Source organism: Panthera onca, chromosome B2, assembly GCF_046562875.1.
Source record: "Panthera onca isolate mPanOnc1 chromosome B2, mPanOnc1 haplotype 2, whole genome shotgun sequence".
NCBI lineage: Eukaryota > Metazoa > Chordata > Mammalia > Carnivora > Felidae > Panthera > Panthera onca.
In genome coordinates this window covers 132,189,604-132,210,495 of record NC_138343.1, presented here as the reverse complement: position 1 = coordinate 132,210,495, position 20,892 = coordinate 132,189,604, and the positions used below count along the sequence as shown (strand labels likewise).

General features: G+C 34.3%; 1 protein-coding gene across 6 annotated transcripts in view; it reads right to left on the bottom strand.

The window, feature by feature from the left end:
* STXBP5 (syntaxin binding protein 5) overlaps positions 1-20,892 on the bottom strand; it is a 170,726-nt gene that overhangs the window by 19,540 nt on the left and 130,294 nt on the right. For 5 of the 6 annotated variants that reach the window (XM_081795781.1, XM_060616860.3, XM_060616861.3 and 2 more), the window contains 5 exons: positions 20,815-20,865; positions 15,217-15,456; positions 13,401-13,770; positions 12,272-12,437; positions 2,918-3,029 (listed from right to left, as the gene is read on the bottom strand). In XM_081795781.1, coding sequence (XP_081651907.1) covers positions 2,918-3,029; positions 12,272-12,437; positions 13,401-13,770; positions 15,217-15,456; positions 20,815-20,865 — 939 coding nt within the window. The remainder of the gene's footprint in view (positions 1-2,917; positions 3,030-12,271; positions 12,438-13,400; positions 13,771-15,216; positions 15,457-20,814; positions 20,866-20,892) is intronic. The other variant, XM_060616863.3, reaches the window with a different exon arrangement.

The window sequence follows — 20,892 nt, the reverse complement described above, 5'->3', positions numbered from 1 at the left end:
ACCCCAAATAACCAAAGCAATCCTCAAAAAGAAAAACAAAACTGGAGACATCACAATTCCAGATTTCAGGCTATGTTACTAAGCTGTAGTCATCAAGACAATATGGTACTAGCACAAAAACAGACACATAGATCAATGTAACAGAAAAGAAAACCCACAAATGGACCCACAACTACATAATCAACTCATCTTTGACAAAGCAGGAAAGAATATCCAATGGAAAAAAGATAGTCTCTTCAACAAATGGTGCTGAGAACACTGGACAGCAACATGCAGAAGAATGAAACTAGATTACTTTCTCTTACATACACAAAAATAAATTTAAAATGGATGAAAGGCCTAAATGTAAGCCAGGAAACAATCAAAATCTAGAGAGTAACACAGGCAGCAACCTCTTTCACCTGGGCCGTAGCACTTTTTACTAGACATGTCGCTGAAGGCAAGGGAAATGAAAGCAAACATGAACTATGAGGACTTCATCAAGATAAAAAGCTTCTGCACAGTGAAGAAACAATCAACAAAACTAAAAGGCAGCCTTCAGAACAGGAAATGTTTGCAAACAATGTATCTATGAAGTATTAGTATCCAAAATCTATAAAGAACTTATCAAAATCAACAACCAAAAAACAAGTAACCCAGTTAAGATATGGGCAGAAGACATGAATAGACACTTTTCCAAAGAAGACATCCAGATGGCTAACAGACACATGAAAAGATACTCAATATCACTCATAATCAGAGAAATAGAAACCAAAACCATGATGAGATACCACCTCACATCTGTCAGAATGACTAAAATGAATCACACAAGAAGCAACAGGTGTTGATTCCCCTTTCTCCACATCCTCATCCTCTTGCACTGCTGGTGGGAATACAAACTGGTGCAACCACTCTGGAGAACAGTGTGGAGGTTCCTCAAAAAAACTAAAAATAGAACTACTGTACAATCTAGCAATTGCACTATTATGTATTTACCCAAAGGATACAAAAATACAGATTTGAAGGGGCACATGAACCCCAATGTTTATATAGCAGCATTATCAACAATAGCCAAACTATGGAGACAGCCCAAATGTCCATTGACTGATGAATGGATAAAGAAGACATGGTGTGTGTGTGTGTGTGTGTGTGTGTGTGTGTGTGTGTGTGTGTATACATATATACATATGTATATATATATATACATATATGTACGTATATATATATATATATATAATATTACCCAGTCATCAAAAAGAATGAAATCTTGCCATTTGCGATGATTTGGATGGAACTAGAATGTATTATACTAAGTGAAATAAACCTTTCAGAGAAAGACAAATATATAATTTTTACTGATGTGAAACAAAACAGCTGAATATATGGGAAAGAGGGGAAGAGAAGAAAGGGAAAAAAAAAAACACAAGGGACTCTTAAGGACAGAAAACAAACTGAGAGTTGATGGAGGGACGTGGGTGGGAGATGGGCTAGATGGGTGATGGGTATTAAGGAAGACAGTTGTTGTGATGAGCAGAGGGTGTTGTATGTAAGTGATGAATCACTGAATTCTTTTATTTTTTATTTTTTAAAAATTTATTTATTTTGAGGGAGACAGAGAGACTGTGAGCAGGGGAGGGGAGAGGGTGAGGGAGAAACTCAAGCAGGCCCTGTGCTGCCAGTGCAGAACTCGATGTGGGGCTTGAACCCACGAAACTGTGAGAGCATGACTTGAGCTGAAATCAAGAATCAGACTCTCTACTGACTGAGCCACCCAGGCGCCCACTGAATTCTACTTCTGAAACCAATGCTGCACTATATATTAACTAAAATTTGAATTAAAAAAATTGAAAGTAAAAACTGTAAAAAAAGGAAAAAAAAAAAAACAAAACGATCCCATCCTTGCCTGTTCTAGGAGCCTGCCTAGCTCATATGAACACAGTTTAGTATCTCAGCCTCCTGCTTCAGATTAGCAAAGCACTCCAGAGGAAGATTGGCTTCAGTTTTTTAGGCTCAGCACTCTGGGTTCCCATCCTTCCCTATGAATAGTGTTCTTTACTATACCATTAGCTCTTTGATATTTTAAAGAATTTAAAAAAATACATTTTTAAAATTTTGTGTTACTCTATCAATTATCCTTGGCGAGACTGTTATTCCAAATTACCAGCTGCCCATAGCTTGAAGAACAGTCTTCATTTTTCACAATGAACTAAAACTGACTGATTCCCAGAACCAAGATGATTGATCAATCATCTGGACAAGTCCTGAAAGTTAAATTGCACTGCACTGCAACTTAATGATATTTAATCTTATAGTTTTTCTAATTAGTCAAGCAAACACAAAAGGAAAATTCTAACGTATCTTTGCAAAACAGAAAGAGAATAAAAGGAAAAAAAAATAAGGATAGATAACAGCTATTTGAAAGAAAGGTCAAACATTCAAGGATTCATTAGCTCATTCAAGGACCAATTTCTACTCTGTGCCAATTATGTGGAAGGTAGTAAATGAACGAGATTTTGCTATTTTAAGTAACTTTTTACTGCAATGAGAATAGTACTAGGGGTTTCCTAAGATAAATGTTTAGGTAAAACACTTTTTCAAAGTTAAGGTCACCAAATGAAGTTAATAATAGAATTGAAATAATAAAAGCTCATATTTAATGAAAATAAAGAAAACACTTTCTAAATTATTCATTAAGTTGTGAATACTCATTTTTAACCACCCGAACCTATTCTGATCTTGGTTCCCTGAGCAATATATTCCCCTGATACTGGTTAGAATGACCAAAAAAAAAAATGTCCTTTTGCTAAAAACATGGATATATTAATTGTTGTGACAAAGGGAAAAAGGTGAACATAATTTATGCATGTAAGAAAAGCCTACATGGCTTGAATGCTTCAGTTTTACAGATATAATATCCAAATTAAATCAGTCAACTTACACAGTTCTTCTCTATCAAGAGATTGTGCACCACCTCCAAATAAGCCTTTAAAGAATCCCCTGTTTGGTGCTTCAGGTGTTTCTACAGGAGTGAAGAGTTCGCCCAACATCTCCTTTAAAATCAAAACAAATTGTAATTGGTAAAGTTACAGGGAGACTAAACTATAATTCACAAAACCATCACTGCAAATTCTTCAACTTAAGCTTATAACATTACCTGTTGAGATTCAGAAACAATTAATGAGCATATTTCAAGTGATCAGATCTAAGATCTAGTACACACTGACTTAATCAAACAGTTAAGACTAAATTGACTAAAATGAACTTGCTGTTTGCTACTTTGTCTCGATTATCTTCATCACACTTCAAGCAAAGATAATATTCCTGCTTAAACTGTAAGAGGATTCCAATCTTTATGACAACATTATCCCTTAATTCTTAATATCAAGAATTGATAACTGGATTAATAATTAGGTCTTCCTACATTAGAAAGAAGAAAAGCTACTAGGAAGATGAGAAGTTTAGTGTAATGATGATACATGATTTTGGAATTATCACTTTCAGCTGAGTCAGAAAATTAATAACTTAGAAAGACACATCAACTTCTGTTTTCATAAATATAGCCCAGGAAAAGAATTATGCCAACATACACCTGGAACTTCAGAATTCTGGTAGGGAGATTGAAAGGCTTCTTTCTGCCTTGTCTGAAATTACTGTCACTACTCTTCAGAGCACAGAAATGGTAAAACTATCTCAGGAGACAAGAAAGGTTGCTGACATATTAATGATTTTGTAGATAAATACATAGAGAGGGAAGAGGAAGTTCTATAAAAGAAGGAAAGCAGCAACATTATATAAGGCAGCTCCGGGAAGCTTTAGAAGCAAAATAAAACTATAGTGAACTTTGGAGGCTGCACTTCTGCCCACTGATGAGAAGTAGCTATGATAAAAAAGACAAGTACATTATTGGTTCCAGGTAGGAGTTCTGCTGTATCTGATTTTACATTATTATAGTTGAAAATGAAGTATGTATTTTTTGATTTCCTTAGGGCTGGGCTAAGAAAGTTAATGATGGATGTCCAAAGACTTTACTTTTAAACATATTCATATTAATATTGTCTCTCCAACCAGATTATAAACGGAAGAGAGAATTGTTAACACTATATAACACAGTTTCACCTACAATGTTGAAGTGGATTGAAACCTATACATTTTAGTTTTCTTTCCTCCAAATTTCTACAAACTGGAGTAAAACTGGAATGTAAAATTTCCTTTAGTCAATAAAACAAACTTGTTAAAACTCACCGTAGAAACTGATAATGATTATTTAATTCAAATTTATATTAGATGATATAACAAAGGTAATTTCCAACCATTTTTATACTGTGCTATACAGATTCCCATTTAAACTATATTTATTAAATTGATACAACAAAAAATGGCAAACAGCTACCATTTGAGTGTCTTTTATGCTAAATCAAGAGTAATATGACATATAATGAGTGACAGTATAAAGATATGCATTTTAAAGTTTATTTTAAAATCATGGTTTAGAATTCTGAATTTATTTGGTGCTTAATAAGCTTACGATTTGATAAATATAAAGTAAGAAATATAAAAAAAACAGATTATAGCTATAAATGAAGAGTCACTTATAGTGGAGAAATGACTGTTTAGAACCAGTATAAACTTTGGAACCACATAGACTTGGGTTTGATTCTCATCTCTGCCTTTTACTCACAGAGGAATCTTATGCAAATCAATCTCTCAAAGAACTGGTTTCCTCAACTTTAAAAAGAAAAGATAATAACACTTACCCTCAGGAATGTTATCAAGATTAAAGATAATGAACAACATATAAAGAGCCAAGAGTAGACACTCAATGATATAAACACTAAAATTAGAGAAAAAACTCCTTTCACACAATTAAAGATGAAACAAATTATAAAATACAGAAATTACTTATCAAGAGATCAACAATATGAATAGATTATCTTTAAAGGAAGGTTAATAGGGATTTCTTAGAGTCTGCAGTCTCAGTATTAAGATTTGGGGAGAAACACTGATATTAAAAAAGTATATATTACGAAACTATTAAATAGTGTCTGTAGATTTTTTTGCTTGTGCTTAAATAAGGATTTTACTGGGGAAGCTGGGTGGTTCAGTCGGTTGAACTTCTGACTCTTGATTTTGGCTTAGGTCAGGTCATGATCTCAGTTTTGTGAGTTCAAGGCCCCTTGTCAGTCTCCATGCTGACCCTGCAGAGCCTGCTTGAGATTCTCTCTGTTTCTCTCTCTCTCTGCTCCTCCCCTGCTCATGTTCTGTCTCTCTCAAAATAAATAAATGAACTTAAAAACAATTATTAAAAAAAGTAAGGATTTACCTATGATTAAATTTACTATTTAGAATGATTAATTTTAATTTCTGGTGATGCTGGTGAAATCTAAATTAGGTTTGTATTTCCTATGATATCTTTCTACATCTAGTAACAGTAAATTATTGTTAGATTCATTCATAATAGTGTTATCAACAGTTCACTTTTTTTATTGCGGAGTTGTATTCTACTGTATGGATATACTATAATTTGATTTTTCATTCATCTGTTGATGGACACTTGGGTAGTTTCTGGTTTTTTGGCTAGTACAAATAAAATAACTATGAATATAATTTCCTTTTCTCTTGAGTTAAAAAACTAAGAGTAGAATGGCTGGGTCTTTGGTTTATGAATGTTTAACTTTTTAAGAAACTTCTAAGCTGTCTTCCAAAGTGGGTGTACTGAAGCAGTGTAGACCTTTTACATCCTTGTGAGAACGTGACATGGTATTCTTTTTACAGCCTTTCTAGTAAGTGTTTAATGGTGTCTCATTGTGGTTATAATTTGCAGTTCTGTAAGGCCTAAGAATATTGAACATCTTTTCATGGTGAAGCATCTGTTCAAATACTTTGCCCATGTTTTTATTGGGTTGTTTTATCTACTTTCTGAGGACTTTTACAGAATCTTTTACATATTCTGGATTTAAGTCCCTTATGGATATATGTTTTGTCAAGGCTTTCTTCCAGCTTGTGGCTTATCTTTTTATTTCTTAAATGTCATTGAAGAGCACAAGTTTTACATTTTGTTGAAGTTGTCAATTTGTTCTTTTATGGGCAGTGAGTCTGGTGTTGTAGCTAAGAAATCTTTGCCTAACCCAAGTTAACAAAAATCTTCTCTTATATTCCTTCTGAAAGTTGTATAGTTTTAGGATTTACATGTAAGTCTATGATTCATTTTGAATCAAATGCTGTATATATTGTAAGGCACGAATTAAAGTTCTTTTTTTTTTTAATTTCCAATTTTTCCAGCATAATTTGTTGGAAAGGCACTCCTTTCTCAGGTGTATTGCCTTCATCAAAAATCAATTGTCCATATATATGAGAGTTTATTTCTGAACTCTATATTCTGTTACATTGCTCCATTTATCTAATTTGATGTCAGTATCATGTTCTTTTTATCACCGTAGCATTATAATTCCTAAAACCAGGTGGTGTAAGTCCTTCAACTTTATTCTTTTTCAGAGTTGTTTTGCTTATTCTAGGTCCATGAATCTCTATAGGAATTTTAGAATAAACTTATCAATTCTTATAAAAAAAATCCTACTGGTATTTTGTTTGAGATTGCCTCAATATAGATCAATTTTGGGAAAACTGGTATTTTAACAATATTGAATTTTCTGACCTATGAACAAAGTACATATTTCAATTTATTCATGTCATTAAAAATTTCAGTGTTTTGTGATCTTCAATGTACAGGTCTTTGATATTTTTTGTAAGATTTATCCCAATGTAGTTCATATTTTTTGTTGCTATTATAGAGGTGCTTTTTAAATGTCAATTTCCCAATGCCCATTGCTAGTATAGAATTTTTTTTTTTTTTTTTTTTGCATATTGATCTCATACCCTGCATCCCTGTCAAACTCACTCATTATTTCTAGTAGGCTTTTGGATAGATTTCCTGGATAGATGATCATGTCATCTATGAGTAACAGCAGGCTTACTTTTCCTTTCCAACTGAGATGCCTTTTCTTTCTTTTTCTGGCCTGAATGCACTGGCTAGAACCTTAAATACAACAATGAATAGAAGTTTTGAGAGTGAGCATCCTTTTCTAGCTCCTGATTTTAAGAAAAAATAATTCAGTATCTCATCACTAAATATGTTAGCTGTAGATTTTCCCTAGACGTCCTTTAAGCTCCCTTTTATTCCTTCTTTGCTGAGGTTTTTCTTCTTTTAATTAAGATATGGATGTTGGATTTTGTCAATTGCTGCTAGCTTACTAATATGATGAAATTACACTGATTGATTTACAAATGTTAAAGACAATTTTACATTCCTGGGATAAATCCCACTTGGTCATGATGAATTATGACCAGAATTATCCTTCGAAATACTGTTGGATTCAATTTGTTAAAATTTTATTTAGAATTTTTAAACCTGTATTTGTGAAGTATATTGGTCTATATAGAATTTTCTTGTAATGTATATCTATTTTTCATATCATGTTAATTGTAGCTTCTAGAATGAGTATGGAAGGATTTTTCCACTTTGAGTTTTGAGTTTTGTGTAGAACTGGTATTTTTTCCTCCTAAAAATGTTGACAGAATCACTAGTGAAGCCATCTGGGCCTGCAATTTTCTTCTCAATTATTCCAATAGATATTCTTCAGGTTATCTATTTTTTTTTTTTTTTTTTTTAGTCATCTTTGGTAATTTGTGTCTCTCTAGGAATTTGTCCGTTTCATCTAAGTTTTTGAGTTAATTGGCATAAAGTTGTTCATAATATTTATTACCCATTTTAATATTTGTAGAATACAGTAATGCCACTTCTCTCATTCTTGACACTGGTAATCTGTAACTTCTCTCTTAATAATCGACTGGCCTGAGATCAATTTTATTGGTTTCAGAGATCAAGTTTTAGTTTTATTGATGTTTTTCTACTGTTTCCTTGTTTCTATTTCTGTTTACTATTTTCCACTTGGATATTTATTATTTTCTTTCTTGTGCTTACTTTGGGTTTAAGTTGCTTTTCCTTTCCAGTTTCTTATAGTAGAAACTGAGGTCACTGATTTGATGGTTTTTTTTTTTTTTTTTTTTTTTTTTTTATATAAGTGGTTTAGTGCTACAAATTTGTCAAGTTTAAACACTCAGTTGCTTTGGGGCACCTGGGTGGCTCAGTCGATTAAGTGTGTGACTTCGGCTCAGGTCATGATCTCATGGTTTGTGGGTTTGAGCCCGGCGTCGGGCTCTGTGCTGACTGCTTGCTCAAAGCCTGGAGGTTGCTTCGGATTCTGTGTCTCCTTCTCTCTCTTCCCCTCCCCTGCTCGCACGCTTACTCTGTCTCTCAAAAATAAATAAATGTAAAAAAAAAAAAAATTAAACATTCAGTTGTTTTTTCTACTGCTATGTTTTCAAGTTACTTAATCTTTTCTTCTGCATTGTCTAACCTGTTGTTAATCCCAACCAGTATATTTTTCATCTCAAAAAGTACAGTTTTCATCTCTAGAAGATTGATTTTGGTCTTCTGTACCTTCCATGTTTCCACTTAACTTTTTGAATATGTGAAATATTATAACTGGTTTGATGCCCTTCTGTACTAATTCTAATGTTTGTGTCAGTTCTGGTTTGGTTTCTTTTAAAGATCGATTCTTCTTCTCATTATGGATATTTTCTTATTGATTTGACTGGATGCCAGACCTTTTGATTTTTATCTTGTTAAGTACTAGATATCTTTCATTTCTCTAAGTCATCTTCAGCTTCATTCTGGGATACTAGGAAACATTTCGATCCTTTTGGGTTTTCCTTTTATGATTTGTTAGGCAGGTCTCAAGCAGTGATTATTTTAAGGCTAATTATTCTTCAAATAATGAACCTGGACCGTCCTGAGTACTCTACCTAATTGCTCACTGAAGTAGTCTGAATATAATGGCCATCTAAAATATCAGGTTCTAATCCTAGGGGCACCACGGTGGCTGAGTAGGTTAAGTGTCTGACTTCGGCTCAGGTCAAGATCTCTCGGTTTGTGAGCTCAAGCCCCATGTTGGGCTCTGTCCTGACAACTCAGAACCTGGAGCCTGTTTCAAATTCTGTGTGTGTGTCTCTCTCTCTGCCCCTCACCTGCTAGCACGCTATGTCTCTCTCTCTCAAAAAATAAATAAAATAAACATTAAACAAAATTAAAAAAATAAAAAAGAGTCCGACACTCAAAAGAAAAATGACCCTCTCTACACCTTGATGTTGGCTTAGTGAAAATCATTTCAGATTTCTGACTTCCCAAAGTGTGAGAGAATAAATTTATGTTGTTTTTGGCCACCAAGTTTGTGGTGATTTGTTATAGCAGCTCCGGGAAACTAACACATTCATGAATTATAAACTTTTTTAGCTTGGCTGTTGAGAACAGGCACTTGTTTCTGGCCCTGGGACCAGGCACAATTCCCTCTAATTCTCCCCTCTTTTCAGATGGTTCTTTCCCAGGCCGGAGAGTTTATCCACGTGCATGTGCTCGATAATACTCTACTGAGTACTCTCAGCGGACCAGGGTTCTCTCTATATACAGCTCTCTCCTCTCTGGGTACTGTCTTCTAAGAACTCTTAACTTACTTGGTCTTCCCAGACTCTTGGTTCTGTCTCCTCTACATGGGAAGTTGTTCAGACTCCACCTCAGTACCTTCCCTCTATGCCATGCTCTGAAACCTCTATCAAGGCATTAAAGCTGGGGTACTTCTTTGTTTCTTGTCTCTCGGGGATTACTTTCCTTCACTGCTTAATGCCCAGGATTGTGAAAACTGTTGTTTCGTGTTTATGTCTGCTCTTTTTGGGTGGCTTTAGGCAGGAGGGTTATTACTCTGGTCCCTATTATTCCCTGTGGGCTGGAAACTCCATCAATGTTTGTAGGCATCTTCTTTATTTTTTTGGTTAAAGCAAAATGAATGCACAATGTATTAGGGCATTCTGGAAACCAAGGATTAGTGTTTATAAAGTTCATGGTATTTAAATCAGACTTTTATCAAAGCATTATTTTTAAGCACTGAAAACACAGAAGTAAATAAAATGTCAGTAATGTCCAAAGAGAACATTCTATCACAAACTGCTTAGAGTTCATTTTTTTCATTTATATCATGAAGGCAGACAGCAGATAGTTATTAAAATAAATTGAGTGTACTACTAAATGACCATTTCATTAAAAAGTAAATGGGTAAAGTTTACTGCAGCTGTTACTGATTTTTACTGAAATAAAACACTGACCAAAGAATAGATCTGATTCCCAAAAAGTGATGAAGTTTAAAATTTTGAATAGTTGAATTAAGGCCACACTTCAGACGAAAATGAATTAGGAATATATTCAATTGTCCATTGAATTAATATTGTACTTAATACTGTAACAATTTTACTAGTGAAAGTAAACTAAAGAAAAATTTTACCTTTCCCAGAAAAAGCAAAAGTTTAGTTCAGAAACCAAGGAATCTTTGTAAAAACAACTCCACCCAAATGTAAATGGAAATTTATATCTAAAATGTCATGTATGTAATTCTATTTCACTCTCAAGGGTTATAATATCATTAGAAGGACATTTCCAGGACAGTCTAGCTTACTGAAAAATACTAACATCTGACAGCACCAACTCTTTATCAAGCACGATGCTAAGCCCTTTATGTGCACTGTCTTCTTTAATTCACCCCATATTCTTTGTAATCCTATTAAAATTTTTTTTTGATGTTTTATTTATTTTTGAGACAGAGAGAGACAGAGCATGAGCTCCGAGGGGAGGGGCGGAGAGAGAGGGAGACACAGAATCCGAAGCAGGCTTCAGGCTCTGAGCCGTCGGCACAGAGCCCGACACGGGGCTTGAACTCACAAACCGCGAGATCATGACCTGAGCCGAAGTCGCACGCTTCACCAACTGAGCCATCCAGGCACCCCTGTAATCCTATTTTTAAAGATGATGAGGCTTAGAGGCAGTAAGTAACCTGTCCAAGGTCATATAATTGTGTAATTATTATCAAGAATGGGACTTAAATTCAGTCTTGACTCTAAAGCTCATATTCGAAAAAAGCCACAAATTTAAACTTACAAATAAATAAAACAGGGCTAATTAATTGTAAAATCTTACATTATAAAGTTCCCTTAAAAAGAAAAGTTCCCTTATATAAGGGTTTCCTCTAAATATCAAATAATATTTTAGCTCAGTATTTCAATAGCATTTTTATTTTAAAATGTGAAACTAGATGGATCATTTTTAAAAATGTTTATTTTGAGAGAGTGCACCCATGAGCGTGCACAAATAGGGGAGGGGTAGACAGAGAGGGAGAGAGAGAATCCCAAAAAAGGCTCTGTGCTGTCAGTGCAGAGCCAGATGTGGGGCTCGGTCTCATGAACAACGACGTCATGACCTGAGCTGAAATCACAAGTTGGACACTTAACCAACTAAGCCCTCCAGGCGCCTCTAGACTGGTCATTTCTAATATACAGTTGATCCCTGAACAGTGTGAAGGATCAACTGCCAACTGCCACGTACAATCAAAAATCCACGTATAACTTTTGAATCCCCCAAAACTTTGCTAATAGTGTACTGTGGACCAGAAGCTTTACTGACAACATCAACAGTGGGTTAGCACATATTTTACGTATTATATTACATACTGTATCCTTACACTGAAGTAAGCTAGAGGAAAGAAAATGTTAAAACCATGAGGCAAAGAAAATACATTTGCACTAATATACTGAATTTATTGAAAAAATCTGTGTATTTAAGTGGACCTGTGTGGTTCAAACATACCTTGTTCAAGGGTCAACTGTATATGCAAGCACATAAGGCACTTGAATATTAAAACAAGAAACCATTTTGTATTTAAACAATGTCAGATCAACCAAAATATTCAGAGAAAAACTACAAAACCTTATTTTTTCTTTTACGTGTATATATCCTCGTGAATAGAGTATATAAGAAGGGATGACACGATTAGCCATAAAACAGACATAATTATTTTCACATTAACCTACTTCCTTCAAAAGGATTTTCCTATGTGTATAATAGATATTTATTATACATGGAGAGTGTGTATAAAATGTATATAACATTTCATATTTCTTTGCCATCACTGGAGAGAAAAAATACGGATCAATGAGAGAAGTCCCTCTTGTAACAAGAGTCTGATGAAGATACTTTATAACAAGTCTCAAAGCATATGGTCTGAAAGTCAGGCTTTGAATTTTCCTATGCAGGTTCATTTGTATACTCCTGAGAGTGTAAGAGATGAACAAAAATAAGGGACCTTAGAGAGTATTTCACCTCTGAAGAGATTATAGCAATATTTTTGTTATTTACCTGAAGATTTTCACAGGTCTCTTGACTGTAAGTCAGTCTCTGGATCTCTGTAGGTGAAACAAGATATAATGCTTGTCCATTGTTGGTGAAGCAGAATGTTCTGGCTATCCGCATGTTGGTGAGGGGCAAGTAATACACATCCAGTAGAGGTCTTAAACTAGGCAAACTTGAGAAAAATATTGAAAAGTCATTAATAAGAAACAAGGTAGGTTTTGGAAAACAGTATGGAGGGTCCTCAAAAGGTTAAACTAGAACTACCTTATGATCCAGCAACTGCACAACTGGGTATTTACCCAAAGAATAGGAGAACACCAAGTCAAAGGGATACGTGCACCCCTATGTTTACAGTAGCATTATTTACAGCAGCAAGATATGGAGGCGGCCCAAGTGTCTATTGACTGATGAATGGAATAAAGAAGATCCACATCTTCTTCCATATATTCTACACACACACACACACACACACACAAATATTATTCAGCCATAAAAAAGAATCAAGACTTGTCATTTGCAAGGACATGGACAGAACTAGAGAGTACAATGCTAAGTGAAATAAGTCAGAGAAAGACAAATACCGTATGATTTCAGTCTCGTGTGGAATTTAAGAAACAAAACAAACAAGCAATAGGAAAAAATAAGAATGAGAGAGACAAATCAAGAAACAGACTCTTAATTACAGAGAACAAAGTGATGGTTACCAGATGGGAGTGGGGTCAAAGGATGGGTGAAATAGGTGACGGTGATGAAGAAGTACACTAGTCATGAAGAGTATCAGGTAACATATGGAAGTGTTGAACTACCAGGGTGCACACCTGAAACTAACAGAACACTGTACGTTCACTAACTGGAATTCAAAAAAATAACAGAGTAGGTTTTCGACTTGAACAGAGTATTATAGAAGACAAAAATGGCAGGATCCTGCAAACCTGATGATTTAGTATACTTGAGAGGGAGATAAAATTGATTTGTATTCCTCATAAAGTTGTTCACAATTAAGTGAATAACAATAAATTCTCAGTGTATAAGACCGTAAACAAAAGCGTTTCATTTCAATGGAATATAACTCTGTAATGTTGTGTTTTGAGGGTGTATATGCTCTATTTGTGTTTTAGGAAAATGTGTAACTCACCTAAAAGTCATAATATGTCCGTTGGCGCAGAAACAGGCAAGGCAGATACTGTTATTCAATGCTACGATGTCTCCACGAAGCACAAACGAGGTCTCTGTAATGTTTTGCTTGTAAGCGCAGTTCTGAGATGGCAGTGAGATGACTTTTGCTTGCTTTTCAGAACATATCACTGCATACTGGTTTTCACAAATTTCCTGAGAAGAGGAGGGGGATACGGAGACAGGCCGTCGTTTCTTTGATTTCTCCTTTTCATCTTTTTCTTCAGGAACATTGTGTTCTCTCCAGGATTCATATGCAGGCGGTACTAAGCAGCCTGTGGTATCCAGGAATGCCATTCTCAGGATCGCTCCTTTCAACCTCAATATAGTACCTAAAACACGTAAGTAACAACTACTTGAATCGCCACAGCAAATGTATTTACTCCAACTCTGACACACAGGAGACACTCAAAAACACACAGAATGGACATTAGACTGGAATTGTACACCGGCTTCCCGAAGGGATTCAATCTTCAAGCATGTAGCTGAATCTGGAAAATGATATCAGAACTACATGCCCCGGACAGACACACCATATGTCTGGAGCTATGTCTTCTCTCCTATCTGGCAAGTGTACTACCAACGAGTGTGAGAGCAGGTAGGTGACACCTAGAGCTGCATTAATATGGCAGAAACCGTGGCTACAAAGTCCTTGAAATGCGGCCCGTCCACACGGTGGCACACTCTGAGAATCAAACACACACGTGCCGGTTCTGAAGACTTAGTACAAAAAAAGTTAAAAGTAAAATACCTTGACAACTTAAAAATACTGATTTCATGTTGAAATGATAGCATTGTGGATACATTAGGCTAAATAAAGTGTTATGAAAATTAATTTCATTTTTTTTAAACGTTTTTAATATGACTACTAGAGTACTTAAAATTCTTTAAGTGATTTCTTTCCAGGTTTTCTTCCTATACAGATATTTGTTGTTTACTAATAAGAAACAAGATTAGTAAGAAGATTATCATTATGGAACCTTTTCTAACAGTGAAGCATATAGAATATACTCAAATATTTATTGAGTTGAATGAGTAAATCAAACTATTTCTTTGGTATTTTACAAATTATCATTAAAATCAAAATTATATTTTAAATTTCAAGTAATGTTAAAGTCCACTGTATAAACAAGGGATACACTAATGAGCTCAATCATGTTTTTTTCTATCTAAATCAGCATAAATTAGTAATGAAAACCAGGTTTCTCAGTTATTTCCAGGTCTTTCAGATTCCATATACATTTGATGAAATTCAATCTCATTTTCAACATATGAAGATCATAAATATTTTCTTCTTAAAATTTGCTATTAAGTCAGCTTTTCCTAATAGTTCAAAGGAGAAAAATAACCTATTTTAACAGTTCACATTTAGAGATTAAAAATAGCCAACTGTATGATGTTTTAGAAAATGCTTTTTGCTTTTTCTCCTAACTACGGTACCATCCTTTTGCTTACAGAACACAGTATTTTAAGGTATCCTACAATGCATTAGAAGAACAGGTTTTGTTTTTTTTTGTTTTTTTTGTTTTTTTCATTTTCTTACATAGTAATCATTATAGACATGATTCTAGACTTAAGGGGAAAAAAAAAAAGCAGCAAGACCAGAATGGCTGTATAAATACATGATTTTCTGGAACTTTATTCCATGTATTCTGTCGCTAAAAACACAAGACTAAATTTCTCCACTTAGAATTCTTAGATCGATCCCAAAACGAAGAACAAGGGCTTCTACTAAAAGTCCAATCTTTAACGTAAGTACAGCATGAAAGCATACATACCACTTGGAGACACAATGACTGGCTGAAGAAGTCTTTGCTCTCCTCCGGGTGGAAGGTTCAGTGCAATGACAAGCACTGTTCCCAGAGTAGTACCAACCCATAAACATGGGGAAGGAGATGAATCTGCCTTTCGAGTAAAAGTTTCACAGAAATGAAGAGCAGAGATGGCTTCTCGGGATTCTTTATCAATGCTGGTTACGCTAGAACTCCGTGATCGGCTGAAGGAATTATCTTTTATATCTGAAATGATTTAAAATGTTGTGAGATTGTCCAAGTTATAAAGTATCCTATTTTCTTATTTGGTATAAATTTGGCCAAAGAGTTAATCTGCAAAAAGACAAAACCTATCGCATGTTTTAATTAATTTAATTAATATTTAATTAATTATTTAGTCTCTTTTAATTAAAAAGAAAAACAATTCACTTCTATGCTAATAATTATTTTCCTTTGCTGAAATATAAAATACAAACAGATAAATTCACACTTCTTAGAAGCGAGCTGGGTGCAGTCCAGTGAATTTGTGGATGTGTGATCTGTATGGGTTTTGGTGCTGTGCTTTGTTGGTATCCTGGTTGTTTTTCGAATCTTGGCCCTTACCAGCACCATCTATTCTCTTGATGCTGTTTCTTCCTTTGGTGATACAGTGTCATGGTTTGGCAGAACTAGAAAAGCATGGTTACTTTCAATTATTTATAATCGAAATTATAAATCCTGTTCTAGGGAGCAACGCTTAAGATGCGTTTCATTTTGGTTACTCCCTTTCACTTTACCTACATACATCTGGTGGGATGCCAAGTCCTAAGTTATTTTACCCCAGTGTTGTTCCCTTCTTTCCATTACCAATCAACTTCCATCACCCTTCATTCAGGCTTTCATTACCATTCATAGACTACCGCACAATTCCCAAGTAGTCTCCCCACCCTCACTCTGTCACTGCTCTAACATAACTCAATTGAGTTTTACAAGGTACAGTCATAATTCTATCACTTCTATTTAAAAACTCTTCAGTGGCTCTTTATTTGAGCATGCTTAATATTTTACTCAGGTTTTTAAGACTCTCCACAAAATATTTCCAACTCTCCTTGGTGGCCCTATCTTCCAATGCTACCCTGCTTTCAGAACCTTGAGAGAACAAAAGGAGTCATTCATTGTTCTCCAGACCTACCTTGCACTCACCTACTTTAGACTTTTGCTTGTGATTTCTTTCTGACTGGTTCCTCCGTCTCACTCTTTTCTCTACCTATCAAGATCGTGCTTATTTGCTATCTCAGGTACTGTCATCTTCATGAAGTTTATCTTGACCCCGAAAATTGTATATGGTTTTTCTCTTTTTTGAATCTCGACAGCTTCTTCTCTCCCATGGCACTAAGAGTACATTTGTTCTGTAGTTCTTTTGGGCTTGTCTTAGGCCTCACTCTCAAGTGACTCTGAGTTTCTTGAGTACAGGTGCTGTGTCATTTTGATGCCCTATAAGATTTAGCATAGTGTCTGGCATATACTAATATCCAACAAATACTTGCTGAAGACAGATCTGTAGGTGAAAGTATCTAAAATGGTATGTGCTGGTGCAACAACTTTGGGATATTAAAACTTCTAGTACTTTCTACTGTTCATATCTAATAACTATTTCCTCCAATCACATAGTTTCAGTGCTATCATGAAAGAAATGACTTCATATGTCATGAAAAATAAAAACACATTCAAGTCTTTTAAAATGTATTTTATTAAATAAAAAACGTATAAATGAATCCTAACTGTACCTCCTCTAAAAGCGTTTGTAATCAAATTTAGATTCATACATTGACAATATTTCCCGAAATTATAATTATATACAACAGAATTTTGATTATCACTGGCCTCTGAAAATAATAAAGCTACTAGTTATGGCAACAGGATGGGCAATCTCTAACTATAGTTCCTAAACATGTCTCTTTTATACCCTGTTTGACACAGTAAAAAAGAACTACTTCCTGTAAATATGACAGCTTTCCATAAGCAAAAGCTCATTACTGGATGAGTGTGGTAATGTTAAATATATAAATTGATTCCAAATGTTAACTCTGAAGTTTTCAAAGTTATTTTAGTAAAATAATAGAAATTTAATTATTTTATTTAAATTTTAAGTGACTGCTACATCCAATGTGGGGCCCAGACTTATAACTCCGAGATCAAGAGTCACATGCTCTACCAACTGAGCCAAGCCAGGTGCCCCAAATAGTAGAAAATTTAAATTTAGTAGATGGCTGATAGATATTAAAGAGGGCACTTGTGATGAGCACTGGGTGTTGAATTTAAGTGATGAATCTGAATTCTACTCCTGAAATCAATATTGCACTGTGTGTTAACTAAAATTTAAATAAAAATCAATCAATAAATAAAATATTTAACGAAACATACACATGCAAGGTGATTGGACATATATTTTCAGTTGTGACCTAGTATAAAGACAGAAATCCATAAAAATTTAATACAAGAAAATCTAATATAAATATACATTTGATAAGAAAATTTGATAATATAAATTTCATTATAAATTAATCTGTGTAAAATTTCTTACTGTTATCTACTGTTAAAATTACAATAGGTGATTCACAACATATCTATACTTCAAATGTTAATTACAGGACAAATAAACAGTGTTTTAATTTAATGGAATAATTTAACTATATAAAATTCATAAGCTACAACTGCATTTGTATTATGACTTCTCTATAAAAATTAGATCACCAAAGAAACTCTGAAAATGAACTGAATCAGAATCAATATTTAACTTACAAAATCCTTTTTTTCAAGGTTATTTATTTTGAGAGAGAGAAGAGTGCACGGGCACAAGAAAGAGTGGGGGAGGGGCAGACAGAGGAGAGAGAGAGAGAGAGAGAGAGAGAGAGAGAGAGAGAGAGAGAGAATGAATATGAATGAATCCCAAGCAGGCCACACATGGTCAGTTCAGAGTCAATACTGGGCTCCAATTCACGAAGTGCAAGATCTTGACCTGAGCCGAAATCAAGAGTTGGATGCTTAACCTACTGAGCCCCCAGGCATCCCTGAACTTACAAAATTCTATATGCCCAGAACTGTTTGAAAACCAGTTAGAATTTTTAGCAGTTCATGAATTATAATTTATACTATTGTTAAATCACATGTTGTCGATCTTTGTGGCTTGAATCTTAGAAATTGGGCAAGCTAAACAAACGGAATAGAAATTTTATTAAGAGCAGAAATGAAAATAGCTATCGCTAAGCAAGGCCTACCATATGATACATACTCTCATTAACACTTTACATTTATCATTCTATTGAATCCACTTAACAACTGAAAAGTTTTATGACCACAATATAACAAATAATAAAACAGACACTTAGGTTAAATAACTTTCCCAGGATGACAAAGCTAATTAGTAGGAGTCAGGACTTGAGTCATGTCCAAGTCCAAAACTTTCTTAGGCAACTCCATATAAACAAGGGATTAGTCACACCACCAATATACAAAGGGAGGGTTTGGATTATTATTGAGAATTAAAGTTCAGTCTTTAAATACAAAAAATATATTTGAACATGGGGTGTTTCTGGAAGATCTAAACTCAGATAACATTTGTCATTAATGCCATCCAACTGTAGGTGTTATAAGCATGTCACAAAATCATTGCTTTCATGTTACTCTGGATGCTTAGAACATTCTACCTATGTATATTCCCCTCTCCTTCCCACATAGAGCTTTATGTAATATTTTATTCCCTCCGTCAAAACATAATGCCAAGAGATGAGTTTGGTCAGGGTAAATTCTAGGACATAAAACTAATTCACATCAAGGTATAAAAGTCTAATTTTTTTCCCCCCTCTGGTGGTTGACACTTGAAAAGTAACATCAGAGGTCTAACAATATCACCCATGGTTCCTGAGACTGGGCCATAGAATACAGGATGGTGAAGATATAGAACAAGTGCAATGTTGTGCAATTTCCTTATAAGCCAAAGTGAATTCTAGTCACAGAAGGTTCCAGAGCTTCAGGAATAGTCCCAACAGCTTCAGCTGCTTTGGGAACATCTGACAGTTTGAGCCTATCAATAGAGTTGTTGTTCCCCATTGACTCCCCAGACAATATAAAACAATTACCAGCTAAGAATCTCTAAAAATAGTTTAGCAGCACAATGACACGAAGGGAAATTACTTAGGCAGCACAGAGACTGTTCCAAGGTATGTAGCAATCAGTTATTGGCTTAGGGCAGTGAAATACATGGGCATGTAAGCTAAAACATGAACTTCATAAAGATGATCTATAAATAAGTATGGAGTATACCTGCTGATTACATTACTTACATAATTTATAAGTGTGAATATTCTTTTTAAAAATAATTATGCTCTTTTTATGAATTTTAAAAGTACTTCTACATATGTCGTCTCATATTTTTAAGATACTAGAAGAGACAAAAACATTTTAACTCACAGTATTTAGTGTTAATGAAATTACGGGCCTCTTAGAGAGTCTGATGAAAACTCTGCCTCTCAGATACACTTGGTTTCAAATTACATCTGTCATTTATATAGTGAAGGGAACTATTCCCTTCTCAAAACATGTTATCCTACACTCTAGAATTAATTCTGGTTCCCTTAACATCAGTGTTAGTACAGGATTCTACTAAACTGTTTTTCCTTATGTTCAGGAATGAAACCTTGTACTCTGACAACGGAAGATATTATGCCTTCTCACTAATAATCACATGCTCTCTATCAGTACAACTGAGATAAGACTATGACATGGAAATGCTAAAATTAGAATGGTGAAATGAGCCAATATCTAAGTTTGTATTACTTAAAAAGACAGTCAAGGAATCTAAGGAATAAATAGTGAAAAGATAATGGGTGTGAGCAAATGCAAGGGAGGAAATCTAGTTATTTCTATGATAAAGATGGGTGAAATCATCTTCAGCCAGTCTATTTTTTATTAAAAATAATTGCAATTTCTGAAATTAAAAAAAAAAGGTGAGTTATTTAAAAAGAAATGTTGCAAGTTTATTTTTATTTTTATTGGAATGTCATTTGTCCCTATTCTGTGATATCAGGGAGCTGTTTTTGAGCTGGTATAAAGCAAAAGGAAATGTGTGAATGAATTCATTGTTTACCTAGTGCATTAGTTGTAAAGAAAGTGCTATAGAAAAAGGAATACTTCCCAACTTATTATCACCAAAAGTAATAATGATTCTTGATACGAGAAATTCAATGTAATACAGAAAACTAATTTACTGTGAAAATGTAAGTTTATAAAGTTCAAATAAGTTTTCAGATAGTTAAATGGGACATAATAACTTTTAATAGAACTTAATCTGAAATTGCACAAATTTCAATCTTACACTAAATTTTGTTTAGAATAAAGTATGAGAACTGAGAAAATATATTATTTTGGTTTGCTTGAAATTATAATCTTTTATAATTTACAGATGACATTCTAGAGGCTATTAATCCTTAAACTTCTTACTCCTTTTAAACTTGATTTCTGATAAAAATCTAGTCTATCGTAATTTTAAATCTTCTGATTTCCTGGTCTTCCCCTTGAAGGGAGTTTAACTACTATGGATTTTATTCATTTATTTATTTTACTTACCTAAGTCAGGCTTTAGGTCAGTAGGCAAGCTTAACTTCCTTGACATCTTTGCTGAAAAATAAAACGCATTTTTAAAGT